At 40.9% G+C, this 17045-nt stretch overlaps 1 protein-coding gene across 2 annotated transcripts in view; it reads right to left on the reverse strand.

Annotated features, from left to right (window-relative positions):
* Nucleotides 1–1722: 1722 nt before the first annotated feature.
* kdm4ab (lysine (K)-specific demethylase 4A, genome duplicate b) overlaps nucleotides 1723–17045 on the reverse strand; it is a 37980-nt gene continuing 22657 nt past the window's right edge. For both annotated transcript variants that reach the window (XM_060906532.1, XM_060906531.1), the window contains exons 18-22: nucleotides 14952–15140; nucleotides 6702–6872; nucleotides 6491–6610; nucleotides 3879–3971; nucleotides 1723–3779 (exon numbers count right to left, since the gene is read on the reverse strand). In XM_060906532.1, the coding sequence (XP_060762515.1) occupies nucleotides 3639–3779; nucleotides 3879–3971; nucleotides 6491–6610; nucleotides 6702–6872; nucleotides 14952–15140 (714 nt within the window). In that variant the 3' untranslated portion in view covers nucleotides 1723–3638. The remainder of the gene's footprint in view (nucleotides 3780–3878; nucleotides 3972–6490; nucleotides 6611–6701; nucleotides 6873–14951; nucleotides 15141–17045) is intronic.

Raw genomic sequence — 17045 nt, forward strand, 5'->3', positions numbered from 1 at the left:
TTACAGACATCCATGGTTGGCTAATGTCGCTGTGATTGACAGAGGGGAATGTCCCTCCCTCCAAGAGAGGATGGACAGTTTTGCTGTCTTGGATTCCCAACCATGGATGACTGTGGCATTGTTGGGATTCAAACCTGCGGTCTCCAAATATTGCTGGGCAATTCTTCAGTAGAGGCCGACATTATGAAATGATTAAGATCGCCTGAACTTGTCAGCTCGGTGATTTTGCTAAAGTATGGAATCCAAGGCAAACTGTTCTGAAAACCAGATTAAAAAAAAAAAAAAAACACCCCCCCACCCTACATTATAGCAGTGTCACTTCAGAGAAATCTTGGTTGAATTTTAAGAAATGAAAGTTCAGTTTTTTTCTGACGCAATTCCGTTACTGATTTTTGCTTCCTCATTAAAGATTTTGTGTTCACAGTTAAACATAGAAAAACTGGCTATGCTTGTTTCAAAAGATGCACCATACAGTGTGAAATTGTTTATTTAATACCATTATCCTGAGTACTGCAACTAAAAAAAAAAAAAAGTTACCACATTTTGCTGTGAATGTAATTCCATTACCAAAGAACTCCACTGCTGTGTACAAGCAGAGTTCTCTCAATCATCACTGCCAGCAAGCAGCTCCTGACCACACAGCTGGTAATACTGTTACACCCTCTCCCAGTCTCCTTAAACCTGAAGTGGAGCAAATACTCACCTATTCAGTTCTGGACAATTAAATACATTTTTTTTTTTTTAAATGTTGACATAGCAACCATGAAGTCATGGCGTATCATTACGTTTAGACTTCGCTTGAAAAAAAAAAATCCGGAGTGTTTGGGTGGACAAATGACCACATGGATGAACTGGACTGTTCAGGGTGGCGGCACCAACTCAAAATCTTGACTCAAATAAAAGTGCAAAGGTTTAAGTACAGCTTTAAAATTATTTACTAAAATGACTAGAAGTTAGAAAAGTGTTAACTTATAAACGTACTTAAAATAAAAAAAAAATCAGGAGAAGGAAAAAAAAAAAAAAAAAAAAGTCGTCCATTTTAAAATCACTCACAATTTTTAGTTCCTGATGAATTTGGGTTTTCATTTGTAACAAAATAAGGATGACAATTTTCAGATCGTCTCTCAGACCGTCCCAGAGACACGCCTTCAATTCTGAAAATTAATCACTTTATAGCACTGCGTGACTCAACTGGTCAGAAGACGAGGTGGCGTTGATCAGTTGTCCAAAACAGCAGCTCTGACAATCGTGCGGGTTTGTATTAATGCACCCCTTCGAAGACGTTATTGTTTCTATAGCAACAGCACGTTTACAGGGATTAGCGTTTATACAATAAAGTTTTCTTAAAGTAAGGAGAAGTTTATTTAAACATTATGGACAGGAGTTTTCACGCTTCTGCGCGGTTTCTCGAAGATCACGAGCTGCGACAGGCTGGTGAAGGAACGACTGTTTATCGCTGCCGTAACAAGCGAGAACAAAAAGGAGCGATAACCTGGGAAAATATTAACAATGGTTTGTCCCTTAATTAAAATAATAATTTGTTCCGTTGTGGTGCAAAAGGACCAAAAAACACCTGAAGACGTGCCGTTACAGGAAGGGAAATAATTCTCTGCATCGCACCACTGCGCTGCTGATTATTTCCCAACAACAGCATGACGGAGGGTTTAATTCCTTATTTAAGCTGCACAAAATGAAAGACATGAAACAAAACTGACAAAAGGATCAAAATTAAGCTGCTTTAATGAAGAAAGGAAGCAGTCATGAGGAGTTTACAGTTACTAGAACCAGATAGTCTCTAAACGGAGACAATTTAAGAAATATTATTTCCTTGTTTCCTAATTACACACGAATTCAGAGAGAGAGAGAGAGAGAGAGAGAGAGAGAGAGAGAGAGAGAGAGAGGAGAAAATGCTCAGTAAGTGCATTTTTTTTTTACACTGCCAATATTCATTCCTATCTATTGACAGTAAAAAGAGTAGAAAACTGGAAGAGAACAAAAAGGCGATTCGCAAAATCAAAACATATAAATACATTTTTGTTTTTGTACAAACAATGCCAAACTGTGGGAACTGTCAGGAGATATAGAGAAACCATCAAAACTAATCTGAGATATAAATTAAACAGTCGCCCAGAATTTGATCCTAGAAAAAAAATAATAAGTGAGGGAGAATAACACTTGAAATTCCTATTAAAAAAAATAAAATAAAAATCTTTACAGTAGATTACACAGTGAACACGCTCTAGAACTCATCCTGCACATTTATCTATCAAACGTTAGCAAGAAAATCACGCCCATGCTAACACTCAAGTGTCCTGTTTGAACAGGAAACGCTACCCAAGCACCAAATGGCTTGTAGAAGGAAACAGGAAATTAATCAAACTCAATCATTTTGGATTCATTGCTAGTCAGATTAATGCTGATGAAACATCCTGCGTTTTAATGCGTTCACTCGGCGTCTGGAGATCCATACCATAATAACCAAACAAAATGGAGTTCCGGAAAACGTTTTTCCACAGACACAGTGCCGGTGCAGGAAGCGGAGTCTGATCTGGATCCGAGCCACTGTTTACTCAAAGGACTCGCGTGCAAGACGATTTTTTTTTTTCTTAAGACATATACAAACCTCTCAGGAGAGATTTGCACAATTTTTTTCTTCTTGAGTGAAATAATTCTTACGAGTGATGTTCAGATGCTGGTCACGTTCGTAGGCGTACAGTAGGTACATTACCGTAAGAAAAACTCGAAAATGTGTGTAATGCGAATTGGCAAAATTGCTACAAAAATTCAGCATCCCGGACGGAAAATTCAGCATCCCGGACACTCTGGATCCGCAGATTTCCGTGCTGCGTTCATGCTGTTAAGTTTCCCCCCAATTCATGGTTTCCTTGCGGACTAGAAGCAGAAAAAGAAACGCACCTTACTTCTTACTGATGTACGCAAAATGAAAGATCGTTATAGTTTCACTATACTGTTCATACACACCACTTTTATTTAAAAATGCGTTTAAGGTCGCTTTACATGTCACTAGTCAGACTGGATTAGCAAAGCAAGCTAAGTGTACCAGCTACGTACACTCGATAGAGCCAACAACCAGCTGTGCTTCCCTTCTTTGAAAATTTTATCCCCCCAGTGTCTCTGTACACACTGATACGCGTTTAACAGAGACTGTACAGGACACGAGAACGTGAAAGCACCGAGAACTGAACAAACGTCACACCACAGGGTCGTTCTGAGAAATTGTTCGGATTTGTAAAAAAAAAGTTGTATCTAATTTGCATTTGATAAATTGGGAAAAATCTCAGATCAAATGTCGGTTGATGCTGAAATCAAGACGTGTAGAAAAATGACTGATCACTGATCGAGTGCAAACAACGTTTTGGCTGATGAACATGTTTGGTGTTGAACCACAGCAGCACCGTGTCAGTGGAATAAAGGGGTAGAGAGAGGATTACGGAGCCTGAACAGGGTTTCAGAGGAAAAAATAAACAACTTAAGCTGCACGAAAGCTCTTTTACACACACACACACACACACACGACTTGTGTTTGGATATGGCCGTTTTTACGAAAAGAACAAAAACAGAACCAGGGTGTGACGAGTTGGAGTCCGTTTCCAGATTGTTGTGTGCAAAGCGTGACGTTACTCCATGATGGCTCTGTAGATGGCCGGTTCGATATAGTCCTCTCTGTAGCGCGAGTTGACGAAGCGCTGCCTTTTTGAATCCTGCTTGACTTCCTTCTCCACGAACACGCCTTTAAAGCGCATATCCGATGCCACGGACTGCAGAGAAAAAGCCGGGAAGGCCGCAGGTCGATTAAAGGCACTTAGCACCGCACATGAATAATAAAGGAACTGCCAGAGTGGCTTCGTCTTACTCACCAGTCGTGCCTTCACACGTTTGGGCAGCTCCTCGTCCAGACAGTACACTTCCTCCCGCTTGACTGTCAGCTGAGACTCGTCCTCAAACTCCAACTGAAGATGGAAATGAGGGTTCATGATGAGGATGAGAGAGAGAGAGAGAGAGAGAGAGAGAGAGAGAGAGGGAGAGATTCTGCTATGGACAGTATTTTATATCTGCACTTCACTTTTTAAGGTCATATGTCTAATTCTGATTCAGAAAAAATAAATAACCACAACAATAAAAATGTTTAAACTGCCCATTCTGTGATTCAACAGAATAAGAGGGGGAGATTAATTTTTCATAACCACAGTTTGGACAGCGTTGCAGATGCGCATCACAGGTGTGTATTAATTCACACCTTAAAAATGACATCACTGGTTGCATTCGGCATGTATGGATGCATCGCGCAACAATAAATCGTGATAAATTTATGAAGAATCAAAGAAGTTTAAAAAAATGGAATCATCAGAGAGCATAAACGGTTGGTTTCTCCTCACTGTAATTGTGTTGTTCAGACAGCGGAGGACTCTAATGTACAATATCAGGACTGCACATGACTTCACCTGTGGCAGAAGTAACACAGCTCTAATGTTGCAAAAAGGCAAAAAAAAAAAAAAGGGGGATGTAAACTGTGAAAGAGCTGTAGTGCAATAGTACAAATAGATTTAACAAGAAATCAGAGCTCTTTATTCAGACTGCTGAAAAGATACAGAAACCAGCGCGTCAGTGACGCAGAAGCTCACACAGCCGGACCACGAGAAACCAGACTTGTTTATAATTAACCAAGTTAGTCTTCTTGAGAACAATTAGATCTTCCAAACAAAACAACCAGAATCAAAATGCATTGAAAACTCTGGGAAGAGTAGCGGTTTTTGTGAATTGTGGACAGACGGTGCGTGATGGCAACAGCTCATCCATCACTCTACAGCCAGCGAGCTAAAGAGAGGTGAACGGAGGCAGAAGAAACGCTTACGTTTATAAATAAAAGGCCCAACTTTTTGTTGACTTTTTCCATTTTTAATAAAAGGAATGTTTAATATTTTAGTCCAACCTTTACAAATAATTGTTGGTAAATAATGATTATTGGTTATTAAGAAAATGAAAAGGTTTTTTTTTTTAACAAAAGGAATATTTGAGTTGATGAACGGGAAAATTTTGAATTTCTCTCTCTCTCTCTCTCTCTCTTTGGTAATAAAAATTTTCAAAAAATATCATGGGGAAAATCAAATCGAATCATGAATGAGCTGTATCGTGACATGCTGAGTTTCTATAGTAACCGCTTGTTCACAGCGAGTTTTCTGTAATATTTGCGGAAGGAGTCGACAGCGTCAGCGCTTTCTGGCATTTTCAGGACAGAGAAGTATTAACTGAAAGTTTTACCATGTAGTTGTTAATTTTGGCAATTTGCTATTGGTATAAACCACATCAGTATGTGCCGTTCTAGGAAAACGATCAACGTCAGGTGGTAAAAGTAACCCCGCTTCATCACACCTGATGTATTTTTACTAAAGCAGCACTTTTTCCTCTGAACGGTCACATGACACTCAGCTCACACAGGCAGTGAGAAATCCTGCGAGTCGATACGAGGCAAACAACGAGCCGCACCTCTGCCTCGGGCCCGTTCACTTCCAAATCACCCAGTTTAGTCAGAGCTGAGTCCATAGAAAGTTATTCTCAATAAACAAAGTCAAAAGTATTTGCTACTTAGGCTGACGGAAATGGAAATTATTGGTCGTTAACGTTCGTGATGTTTGTATACGTCAATAAAATGAGTGTCATGTGACAAACACATTCCTTTATTAGTTTTCCAGAAGGACAGACTTACTGTAAGTAACGGATTCGAGATGTTCATCATATCACAATACATGATGTGTGTTAGGATACACACTACAGGCTTCTTAAACCACTAGTGAAAGTAGTGCTGCTTTTAAAAAGAATAAACCATCAAAATTTTAGTGTGGACCCAAAAAAAAAAAAGTAGGTAAAGACAAATTGAACAGTACTTCATCTGTTAACATGACTGAATTCTCTTCCAGAGCTTGTAACCGTTATACAAAAAATAAAATATTTCTAATCGGTCGCACTGTGACAGTAAAATATATCATGGCATAATTTATCACGATCTCAATATCACATCACGTCACCCGGCCGAGTATACTGCTCTTTAAGTGTTTTTGAAATTGAATATCAGCTTTAAAATGTTCACCAAAAAAAAAAAAGTTTGTTAATTTCACATCAACATCTGTTCCGTCACTGTTATCAGACAAGCTCTAACCACCAAGTTCTTCTTTCCTTTTAGAATTCACTTCAGAACTCGCATGAGAGAAATGAGTGATGAAAAAAGTGTGTGTGTGTGTGTGTGTGTGTGTGTGTGTGTGTGTGTGTGTGTGTGGTGAAATTTTGAAATTTTGTTGTTTGTGTGATGTTATGTAAGTCACAGCAGGCTGACGAAATAAACTGTTCCTTCTCGGGACAAACACGAAGGAGGGGGCAGAAGTGGAAATTTTCCACACAGGTGCACTTTGAAATGGTTAACGCTCAGATAGTGTGTGTGTGTGTGTGTGTGTGTGTGTGTGTGTGTTTCTCTGACCTGGTACATGGGGATGACGTGAGCTGCTACGAACTTCGCGCCGTAGATCAGGCCGTCTGTCCAGCGCACCTGCACCACGTCGCCCTCTGCTGGAGGCCCGAGTCGCACACAGTCTCTGTTCTGTAACAAACAAAACCCACATTAAACAAAACCCGACCCGACTTCCCCAGCCACCCATTAGTTGAATTTCGCCACAGCGTCCTGTACGCACCACGATGTCCTCCGGGAAGAGATTGTCGCTGAATGAACCATCGTCGAAGATGACCTCGTAGAACGTTGCTTTGGTGAGCTCCACCACCTCGCACTGGTAGTACCGGCCATTTTTGTGCTTGCAAATGACTCTCTGTCCCTCCACCAGTTCCCGCAGAGACGCCTTGTTGCGCTGAGGAGGGAAAAACCGTGCATCGGTATCCTGTCAGCGTTCAAACTCTACACGTGAAACCTAAATCCACAGGGAGTCTTCTGCACAAAAGTAACCAAAATAAATAAACTAAAAGTGGGAAATGATGTGTCCTTATTGGCGGAGTGGGAGGGCTGGACGGGAAAAACACATTTGGCTCGAGGTCACGCTGTACAGCTCGAGCGCCGCGGAAACAATGAACGGTGTGCGAAAAACAAACCAAATCAGTTAGTTTTTGTTTTTTTCTTTTTTATCAGACATCTAATTTTTGGGTTTGTTTACCTGACATGTTTCGACGTACAACTTCCGTCTTCCTCAGAGTGTCACCAGATGTTATTGGTGACACATCTTTTATCAGCTGCTGTTTCTGAAGGCGTGGCCTTCCTGTCTGGTTTGACAGGTCGGTCACGCCTTATACTGTCTGTTCGTCCCCTGCAAGATGTCACTCCAGGTGTGGGAGAGCATGTACGCTCCCTCATCCCGGTTGATGGTCCTCGGGCTTCGCTTACGGATCTCCATGGCCTCCCTGATCCAGCGCTGATGTTTATCATCTTCTGTGCGGATGACTCTGGCATTCCCCCAGTCCATAATGTGATTTTCCCTTTTGTAATGATCTGTTATGGCTGATTTATAATTTTCCTGTTGTGCCTTTTCTTTTATTGTTCGGGTTTGTCTTGTAGCTGTCTCCTTTTCGCACTCTTTCTTATGTTCATGTTTTCTTGTGTTGAAACTCCTTCCTGTCTCCCCGATATAAGTTTTATTGCATAATTGACATGGAATCTCATATATGGTGTTGCATCTGTTGTCCGGATGTATTCTGTCTTTGGGATGAACCAGGATCTGACGGAGTGTTGTGTGTGGTTTGACAGGTGTGTTAATGTTGTGTTTCCTCATTACTCTTTGAATGCGTTCCGTTATTCCCCTGATGTATGGTAATGTCACTACTCCCGTGTTCTTGTTTGTTAGTTTGTTTTTTCTCTTTCTTCTGTGTTTTGTTGTTCTTAACCTGTTCCGCCCCTTTGGATATTGCCCATTGTGGATATTGACATGCCTTCAGTGCGTGTTGTATATATTGTTCCTCCTGTTCTTTGTCCTGTGGATCTGTAATTATTGCTGTGCGTTCATGTAATGTTCTAACTACAGATATTTTGTGCATTATGGGGTGTTCGGAAGTCCAGTTTAAATATTGGTCGGTATGTGTGGGTTTTCTGTGTACTTTTATTTTGATGTCCCCATCTTCTGTGTGTTGTATTTTTAAATCCAAAAATGCTATTGACTGCTCCGTTTCTTCTTCATGTGTGAATTTTATATTGCCGGTATTGTCTATGGTGTTGAGATGGTCGGTGAGCTGTTGAGTGTGTCCCCTCTTTACTTTTTCCAATATGTCGTCCACATACCGTTTCCAGAGTGTTGGTCTGTATTCCGCTGGTATTGTAGTGAGTGCTTTTTGCTCCAGGTCTTCCATAATATATATAAGGCGTGACCGACCTGTCAAACCAGACAGGAAGGCCACGCCTTCAGAAACAGCAGCTGATAAAAGATGCGTCACCAATAACATCCGGTGACACTCTGAGGAAGATGGAAGTTGTACGTCGAAACATGTCAGGTAAACAAACCCAAAAATTAGATGTCTGATAAAGAAAAAAACAAAAACTAACTATATTTAATATAAGACATAATGAACGTAATCGAAAGATTAATAATTAGTTACGGAGACGAAAGCATCAAGGAGTTTCGCCGCCTAGAGAGATTGACACGGAAACAGGCACGCTACAGGAATCACCCGAGATTCAATCTGCGCTGCCGGGATGAAGAAGTCGTACCGGCCAGCCTGAACATCAGGAACCCGATTCCAACCAGAAACGCGGAAAAGATGATCAGGAAAGTGCGGATGACTCTGGTAAAAGAACGGATACGGTGCACAACGGATAAACTAAATAATATCAACAGCGAACTACACAGGGAGACGGAAACTTTCAAACACCGGTTTCCCCAAAACAAGGAAATGGAAATGGCAATACACGGACACTTGGCAGACATACACGAGCAGGAATTCACAGAGACAAAAACCCGACAAATACGAAAACTGGACAAACTCATCGCACAGAAAAAGAAGGCAGAACCGGAGCACGCACACATCAACGACAAATGGATTCATAACATATCAAGGTACAAACTCTCACAAGCAGAACGCAGTATACTAGCAAAAGGACTCAACTACACTGTCACACCGAACAATATACCACACGACGAATTCATTCTGGCAACTGAATTAGCATGTGAGAAAATACAGGATCAGGGACAAAAAGCAGCACTAAGAAACACAATAGCTGGTAATATTGAAAACGGCCAAACCACCACCCAGTAACATCACCAAACAGGAAGCCAAAGCCATGAGAACATTAGCTAAAAATAAAGATATCACAATCCTCCCAGCAGATAAAGGCAGAACAGTAGTTATTATGGACACTGATGAATATGAAAGAAAAATGAATGAATTACTCAGCGACAACGCATTTGAAATATTAAAAAAAGACCCAACAGAAGACAAGAAAAAGAAACTTAAAAGCACTAATAAAACCACTACTCGAAAATAAAATAGATAAGCAGGATTACAATCATTTAGTACCCACAGCCAACGTCATCCCCAGGATTTACGGTCCACCAAAAATACATAAACCAGGAACACCATTACGCCCCATAGTAGATAGCATTGGTTCAGTCACATACAACTTATCAAAAGCACTCACCGAAATAATTAAACCATTACTAGGACTCACAGACCAACACTGCAAAAACTCAAAACATCTGGCAGAAGAACTAAAAAACATCAAAATGCAGCAAGACGAAGTTTTCATTTCACATGATGTCATCTCTCTTTTCACCAGAACACCCACGGAAGCCACCATACAGGTAGTACAAGACAAATTAAAAACAGACAGGACGCTCAAGAAACGCACAAACCTCACCGTACAAGACATCACTCAGCTCCTTCAATTCATCGCCACATCCACATACTTTCAGTTCAGGAATACAATCTACAGACAGAAGGAAGGTTTTGCCATGGGAGACCCACTATCAGCCATCATGTGCGGCTTTTTCATGGAGGATCTGGAGCAGAAAGCACTCACTACAATACCAGCGGAATACAGGCCAACACTCTGGAAACGGTATGTGGACGACATATTGGAAAAAGTAAAGAGGGGACACACTCAACAGCTCACCGACCATCTCAACACCATAGACAATACCAGCAATATAAAATTCACACATGAAGAAACAGAGCAGTCAATAGCATTTTTGGATTTAAAAATACAACACACAGAAGATGGGGACATCAAAATAAAAGTACACAGAAAACCCACACATACCGACCAATATTTAAACTGGACTTCCGAACACCCCATAATGCACAAAATATCTGTAGTTAGAACATTACATGAACGCACAGCAATAATTACAGATCCACAGGACAAAGAACAGGAGGAACAACATATACAACACGCACTGAAGGCGTGTCAATATCCACAATGGGCAATATCCAAAGGGGCGGAACAGGTTAAGAACAACAAAACACAGAAGAAAGAGAAAAAACAAACTAACAAACAAGAACACAGGGGAGTAGTGACATTACCATACATCAGGGGAATAACTGAACGCATTCAAAGAGCAATGAGGAAACACAACATTAACACACCTGTCAAACCACACACAACACTCCGTCAGATCCTGGTTCATCCCAAAGACAGAATACATCCGGACAACAGATGCAACACCATATATGAGATTCCATGTCAATTATGCAATAAAACTTATATCGGGGAGACAGGAAGGAGTTTCAACACAAGAAAAAATGAACATAAGAAAGAGTGCGAAAAGGAGACAGCTACAAGACAAACCCGAACAATAAAAGAAAAGGCACAACAGGAAAATTATAAGTCAGCTATAACAGATCACTGTAAAAGGGAAAATCACATTATGGACTGGGGGAATGCCAGAGTCATCCGCACAGAAGATAACAAACATCAGCGCTGGATCAGGGAGGCCATGGAGATCCGTAAGCGAAGCCCGAGGACCATCAACCGGGATGAGGGAGCATACATGCTCTCCCATACCTGGAGTGACATCTTGCAGGGGACGAACAGACAGTATAAGGCGTGACCGACCTGTCAAACCAGACAGGAAGGCCACGCCTTCAGAAACAGCAGCTGATAAAAGATGCGTCACCAATTAACATCCAGTGACACTCTGAGGAAGACGGAAGTTGTACGTCGAAACATGTCAGGTAAACAAACCCAAAAATTAGATGTCTGATAAAAAAGAAAAAAACAAAAACTAACTATATTTAATATAAGACATAATGAACGTAATCGAAAGAACAAACCAATCAATTTTTATTATTCGACTGACAGTAAACCATTTAATATGCTGAATCTCATTTGCACAAGTTTGAATTCTATAAAATAGCACTGACTTTACTGCTCTCTCGAAATGAAAACGAGAACACCGTTAGTAAAAAAGTCAGTTCTAACTCAGGTCAGCTCATGGAGACATCGATACAAGACTAAAGTCAACACAAAAGAACTTTAATTTGAAAACAAAATAGAGTCAAGTCAGTTCAATCTTCATCTGATGATGACGACTCGATAACAAAATGTCTTTTTTCCCCGGAATAATGGATGTGTCCTTGTATAAACAAGTGAATTTCTTTGCTCGAAAGAACCTTTTCCCCCCATTTTCTTCAACAATTTCAGCTTGTTCAATGAGATGTGTATCTGATAAATCATCCGGATAATAAAATTCACTTTCACTGTGCTCAGCTGTCACTCATAGATAGATGGACGGACGGACAGACAGACAGACTTTATTCCAACAGGGGCCCATTCAGCACAGCTGGTATCCATAGGGGCCCCTGCAAAAACTACACTCACTTACCATTTCAAAAACACATTACAATAATCTTTAATCTCATTAATATGATTAATCTAAAAATTTAATTAAAATTACCGTTATAGTCTTAAGAGGAAAAACATACAATGAAAGATATGAAACTAACAAAATTATAATATAAATAAGGCTATGAAAAAGTTACCTAACGAGCCTTTTAAATAGATTTAGAGACGTAGTTGATTTAATATTTGCTGGCAGTGAATTAAAAAGTACTGAACCTGAATATCTAAAAGTTCGTTTACTGAGCGTAAGCTTAGGTTTTGGTAAACGCAGGTCAGATTTATGTCGAGTGTGACAACTATGAATATTTGAGTTGCTAGTGAAATAAATCACTCAAAATATTGAAGAATTAAAATTACGAAGGCATTTAAATACAAGCTTAAATACTGCAGCAACAATTCAGAGCAAAATAAAAATGGCGGAAGGAAACGAGGGAAACGGGTCCGGCGCCGCATACGGCTTTTTCCAGACCGGATTCAAAAACCCGTATCTGCCCGGTCATGTGACTTTTCCCAATGGTTTTATGAAGGTGTGTGTGTGTGTGTGTGTGTGTGTGTGTCTGGGTCACATGATGAAAAGTACAACACAAATCAGTTGACGAGGGGCTGTTAAAGAAAAAGAGAAGAGTCAAAAGGATGTGAGATGGTTTCATGTTTAGTCACAAGTGATGATCGTGATCTGTCAGTTACCTCAAGCCTAGGTCACAACCGGACGTACGATTTTTTTTGGCTGTGCGATTTTTGGCGTTTCCCCAAATCGCTGCGTTTTTTTTGTTCGTGGAGAAAGACGCACGTTGGCCGTAAGTTTGTCTTGCAACCTGAAAAAAACGTAAGCGCCCATAGAGTTTGTTTGACATGACAAAGAACCTCTGCGGCCCGAAAATCAGCACGTCACACACGCGCCCTCCGTGCGTTTCTTGCGTTTTTTGCATGTAGACCGGCTGTAGGAGCACGTGCAGCCGGTTGTGACCGAGGCTTCACTCTTGTTGAAATTACTGATTAAAATTCATTTCCGCCTCCCCCCTCCCCCTTCTGCCACACTCTACCTCCCCCTTTCCTCGCAGCTCCCTCGTCTTTACTGACAAAACACAGACGCACGAAGCTGAAGCAGCAGGAGGGAAAACACCACTCTCTTTCCACAACAAGAAGATAACATGGTGTCGAACGCACAAAGCGCAGGTGCAGCAACGACGCGGCGAAGTCAGCCCCGCCCAAACCAAGCGTTTAAGTGCAAATTGCACATGAGGATCAGGCAGACATTAACAGCAGCATGTAATGCGAGTGTAACAGCTTATAAAGCACACAAATAAGGAATTATAAACTACAAAACGGTAATTTCTGCACCGAGTTATAAAGTTTAACGACAGCATCCTGTTCGAGATCCTGATATAAACATGTACAGACACGCACGGCGCAGGATTCCTGACCTTCTGCACCTCAGCCTTTTATTAAAACCACACGTAGTTTCTGCATGACTCAACTCCTCTTCACCTCATGCCAGAAGCTTCGTGCATCTCCACGTTAAAAAGTAACAGCACCAAATATCTGAACCGCTTCATTTCCATCCAAGCAGATTTTGAAAACGCGGTGTCTTGAGATCTGAGAACTTCTCATACATGTCAACCTATACGGAATGTCTGTATTTTATACGGATTTGATTCAATAAACGTAGTATACGGGTGTATAAATAAAGTTATACGGATTCTTTAAAAAAACTTCAATATTTATTTAGAGCTATAATCAATTCCCACGATGATAAAAGAGCGCATAACATTTACAAACGTACTGTACAGCACAGACAGCCAGTAAAGAGTCTTATGAAATCGCGCGTTATCTTGTGGTAGCGAGACTTCGTTCCACTTTTGATCATGCGCACACCGCATTGCGAGAATCCCGCCAACCAGGAAGTCATAGACACAAACATAGACGCCGCCTTCTGCGTAGAATCGTACGTCATCCTCGCCGCCATATTGGATGTGGCAAAGTGGAGATTCTTCACCCGTCTCTGGTATAGCGTCTAGACAGTAGCCGAGAATAAAGATGCCTCATTCATGTGCTGCGTTTAACTGTACCAACAGGTTTACCGTCCAAACGAGATCACATGGGATTACCTTTCACAGGTGAGACTGGAAAAATACTTTTCATTGTATTTGGTCATTATAACATAATTTTACGAACAGATTTTCCTGACTTTGTGGCTAATATGAAGTCTCGCGCATAATAGCCGCTCGGTGAAACCTGCCTCCAAACAACGAAGTATTTCCTTCGTAACTACGCTGATAACACTTTGTGTTTTTGTCAAACATTGGAGCTTTGTATTCATTCTGAAGGTTTATTGTTATTTGAATAAAAAGTAACTGGGATATATCATTGTTAATTATTCAAATTTTAGATAAATTATTTTAATTTGCATCTTATACAGATTTTATAAGGGAAATACCAATTTTGGAGGTTGGTTATACAGGTTTGATTGACCAAAGGTTGACATGTATGACTTCCGGGCTTTTGCAAGGTTGTTTTTCCACATCTTCATGTTTTCCTGACTATCCTTACAAAAGAAAAAAACAAACAAACAAAACCATACAAGAGGAAGCGCTGAAGAAACAGCCAAGCGCGATGTCCTGAAAGGTTAAAATACACCTCAACAAAAGGAGGAAAAAAAAAAAAAAAAGTTGCATAAAATTCAAAATAATGCAAATCTTTAACATCAAATCAGCGGCTTCCAAATCACTCATATATGAAAATGTTATAAAAATATAATCGGCAATCCCTCAGAAAAAGTACATCATGATAAATTATCACAATATAGAAATTAAGTTAATGAAATTATCTTTGATTGTATAATTGAGTTACTGCCATTTTTTTTTTTTTAAATACAGGTGACAGAACAATTATTTATTCCTTCCTCCGAGACTGCTGCATATGGGCATTTTATTTATATATATCTCGTTACTGTGATTGACAGCAGAGACAGAGTAAGCCCCTCCCATTCAGACTGCACAGCCAGTTTTGCTCACGACTTTCACCCTTCACTTTCTGGTCACCATGGCATCATTCACACACACTTTTACTAAATGGCTGATAAACGAGGTCCAGAGTGCGAGAGCATTACCTCGAGGTTTGAGCCTGCTTTGTGTCTCCAGCAGGTGAAGTAGACGACGAAGGGCCAGTCGTCTGGGTGCATGTGAACGCCGGCCGCCTGAGCGCACGTGGGATGGAACGAGGACGAGCAACGGCCGTGGGAGCACTGAACGCAGCAGCCAGACGCCCTCTTCATCTGCTTCCGACAGTAATGACACTTCTGCACAACACACACCACGCTCTCTGAAGGGTTTGCAGGTACGTGATAAATTAAAGCCAAACAAAACCCTTGGGCTGGACTTCATTCGCTGATCACAGCAAGTGCCCTGATGAGGCTTCAGAACTTTTTAATTAAAAATTAAATTTTAAAACAATTTCCCCAAATCACAAATTTCCTGTAACCATGTGATGTGATGTGATTTTTACTGCCAACAAAATCCATGAATCAACAGACTTCACTTTTAATCTCACTCGGCGAGATGACGCATGCAATGTGGTTCTTGCGGTCTTAAAAGATGCTTTTATTCACTGAGAAAAGTGAACAAAAAGCACGTCGCATAAAAACACAAGGCAAAATTCAGGCAGCTTTAAGGTCGTTTCTAACAATTTAGAAGCGATGCACCCACTAGATCTCAGCCTCGGAAAATCATGTGGTGTGCAAGTTACGTCACAATCTCAGATTCTCTCACGCAATTTGGACTTTGAGCGCGATATCTAAACCTCAAGGAAAGCAAGACGGCAGCGCCCAGGGACATTTTACTTTAACTCTTTACCCCATAACGACGACCCCGTGTGTATATCCCCCAACGACGACCCCGTGTGTATATCCCCCAACGACGACCCCGTGTGTATATCCCCCAACGACGACCCCGTGTGTATATCCCCCAACGACGACCCCGTGTGTATATCCCCCAACGACGACCCCGTGTGTATATCCCCCAACGACGACCCCGTGTGTATATCCCCCAACGACGACCCCGTGTGTATATCCCCCAACGACGACCCCGTGTATATCCCCCAACGACGACCCCGTATATATATCCCCTAATGACGACCCAGTTGTAATGACGATACAGTTGTGTTCAAAATAATAGCAGTGTGTTTAAAAACGTGAGTAAAGCTCAAAATCCTTATAATAGTTTTTATTTCCATGCATTGGGAACACTGCACATTATATTCTACATCAAAACATGAAGAAAAATGTATCAATATTTTAATTACTTTACAGAAAATGAAGAAAAATGAACATTGGGCTGTTCAAAAAAATAGCAGTGTCTGCATTTTTCATTACAAACTCAAATATTTACTGTATAAACTGAAAAAATCTTAAGGATTTAGTATTCCTGTGAATCACTAAACTAATATTTAGTTGTATAACCACGGTTTCTGACAACTTCTGGCACCTGTGAACAGGTATTCCAGCCCAGGATGATTTGACAACATTCCACAATTCCTCTGCATTTCTTGGTTTTGCCTCAGAAACAGCATTTTTGATGTCACCCCACAAGTTTTCTATCGGATTAAGGTCCGGGGATTGGGCTGGCCACTCCATAACTTTCATTTTGTTGGTCTTGAACCCTGATGCTGCTCGCTTACTGGTGTGTTTGGGGTCGTTGTCTTGTTGAAACACCCATTTCAAGGGCATTTCCTCTTCAGCATAAGGCAACATGACCTCCTCAAGTATTTTGATATATGCAAACTGATCCATGATCCCTGGTATGCGATAAATGGGCCCAACACCACAGTAAGAGAAACGTCCCCATATCATGATGCTTGCACCACCATGCTTCACTGTCTTCAGAGTGGACTGTGGCTTGAATTCAGTGTTTGGGGGTCGTCTGAAAAACTGTCTGTGGCTCTTGGCCCCAAAAAGAACAATTTTACTTTCATCAGTCCACAAAATGTTTTTCCATTTCTCTTTAGGCCAGTCGATGTGTTCTTTGGCAAATTGTATCCTCTTCAGCACGTCTTTTTTTTAACAGTGGAACTTTGCGGGGGCTTCTTGCCGATAGATTAGCTTCACACAGGCATCTTCTAATTATCACAGTACTCACAGGTAACTTCAGACCGTCTTTGATCACCCTGGAGCTGATCATTGGCTGAGTCTTTGCCATTCTGGCTATTC

This window comes from Neoarius graeffei, chromosome 23, assembly GCF_027579695.1.
Source record: "Neoarius graeffei isolate fNeoGra1 chromosome 23, fNeoGra1.pri, whole genome shotgun sequence".
NCBI lineage: Eukaryota > Metazoa > Chordata > Actinopteri > Siluriformes > Ariidae > Neoarius > Neoarius graeffei.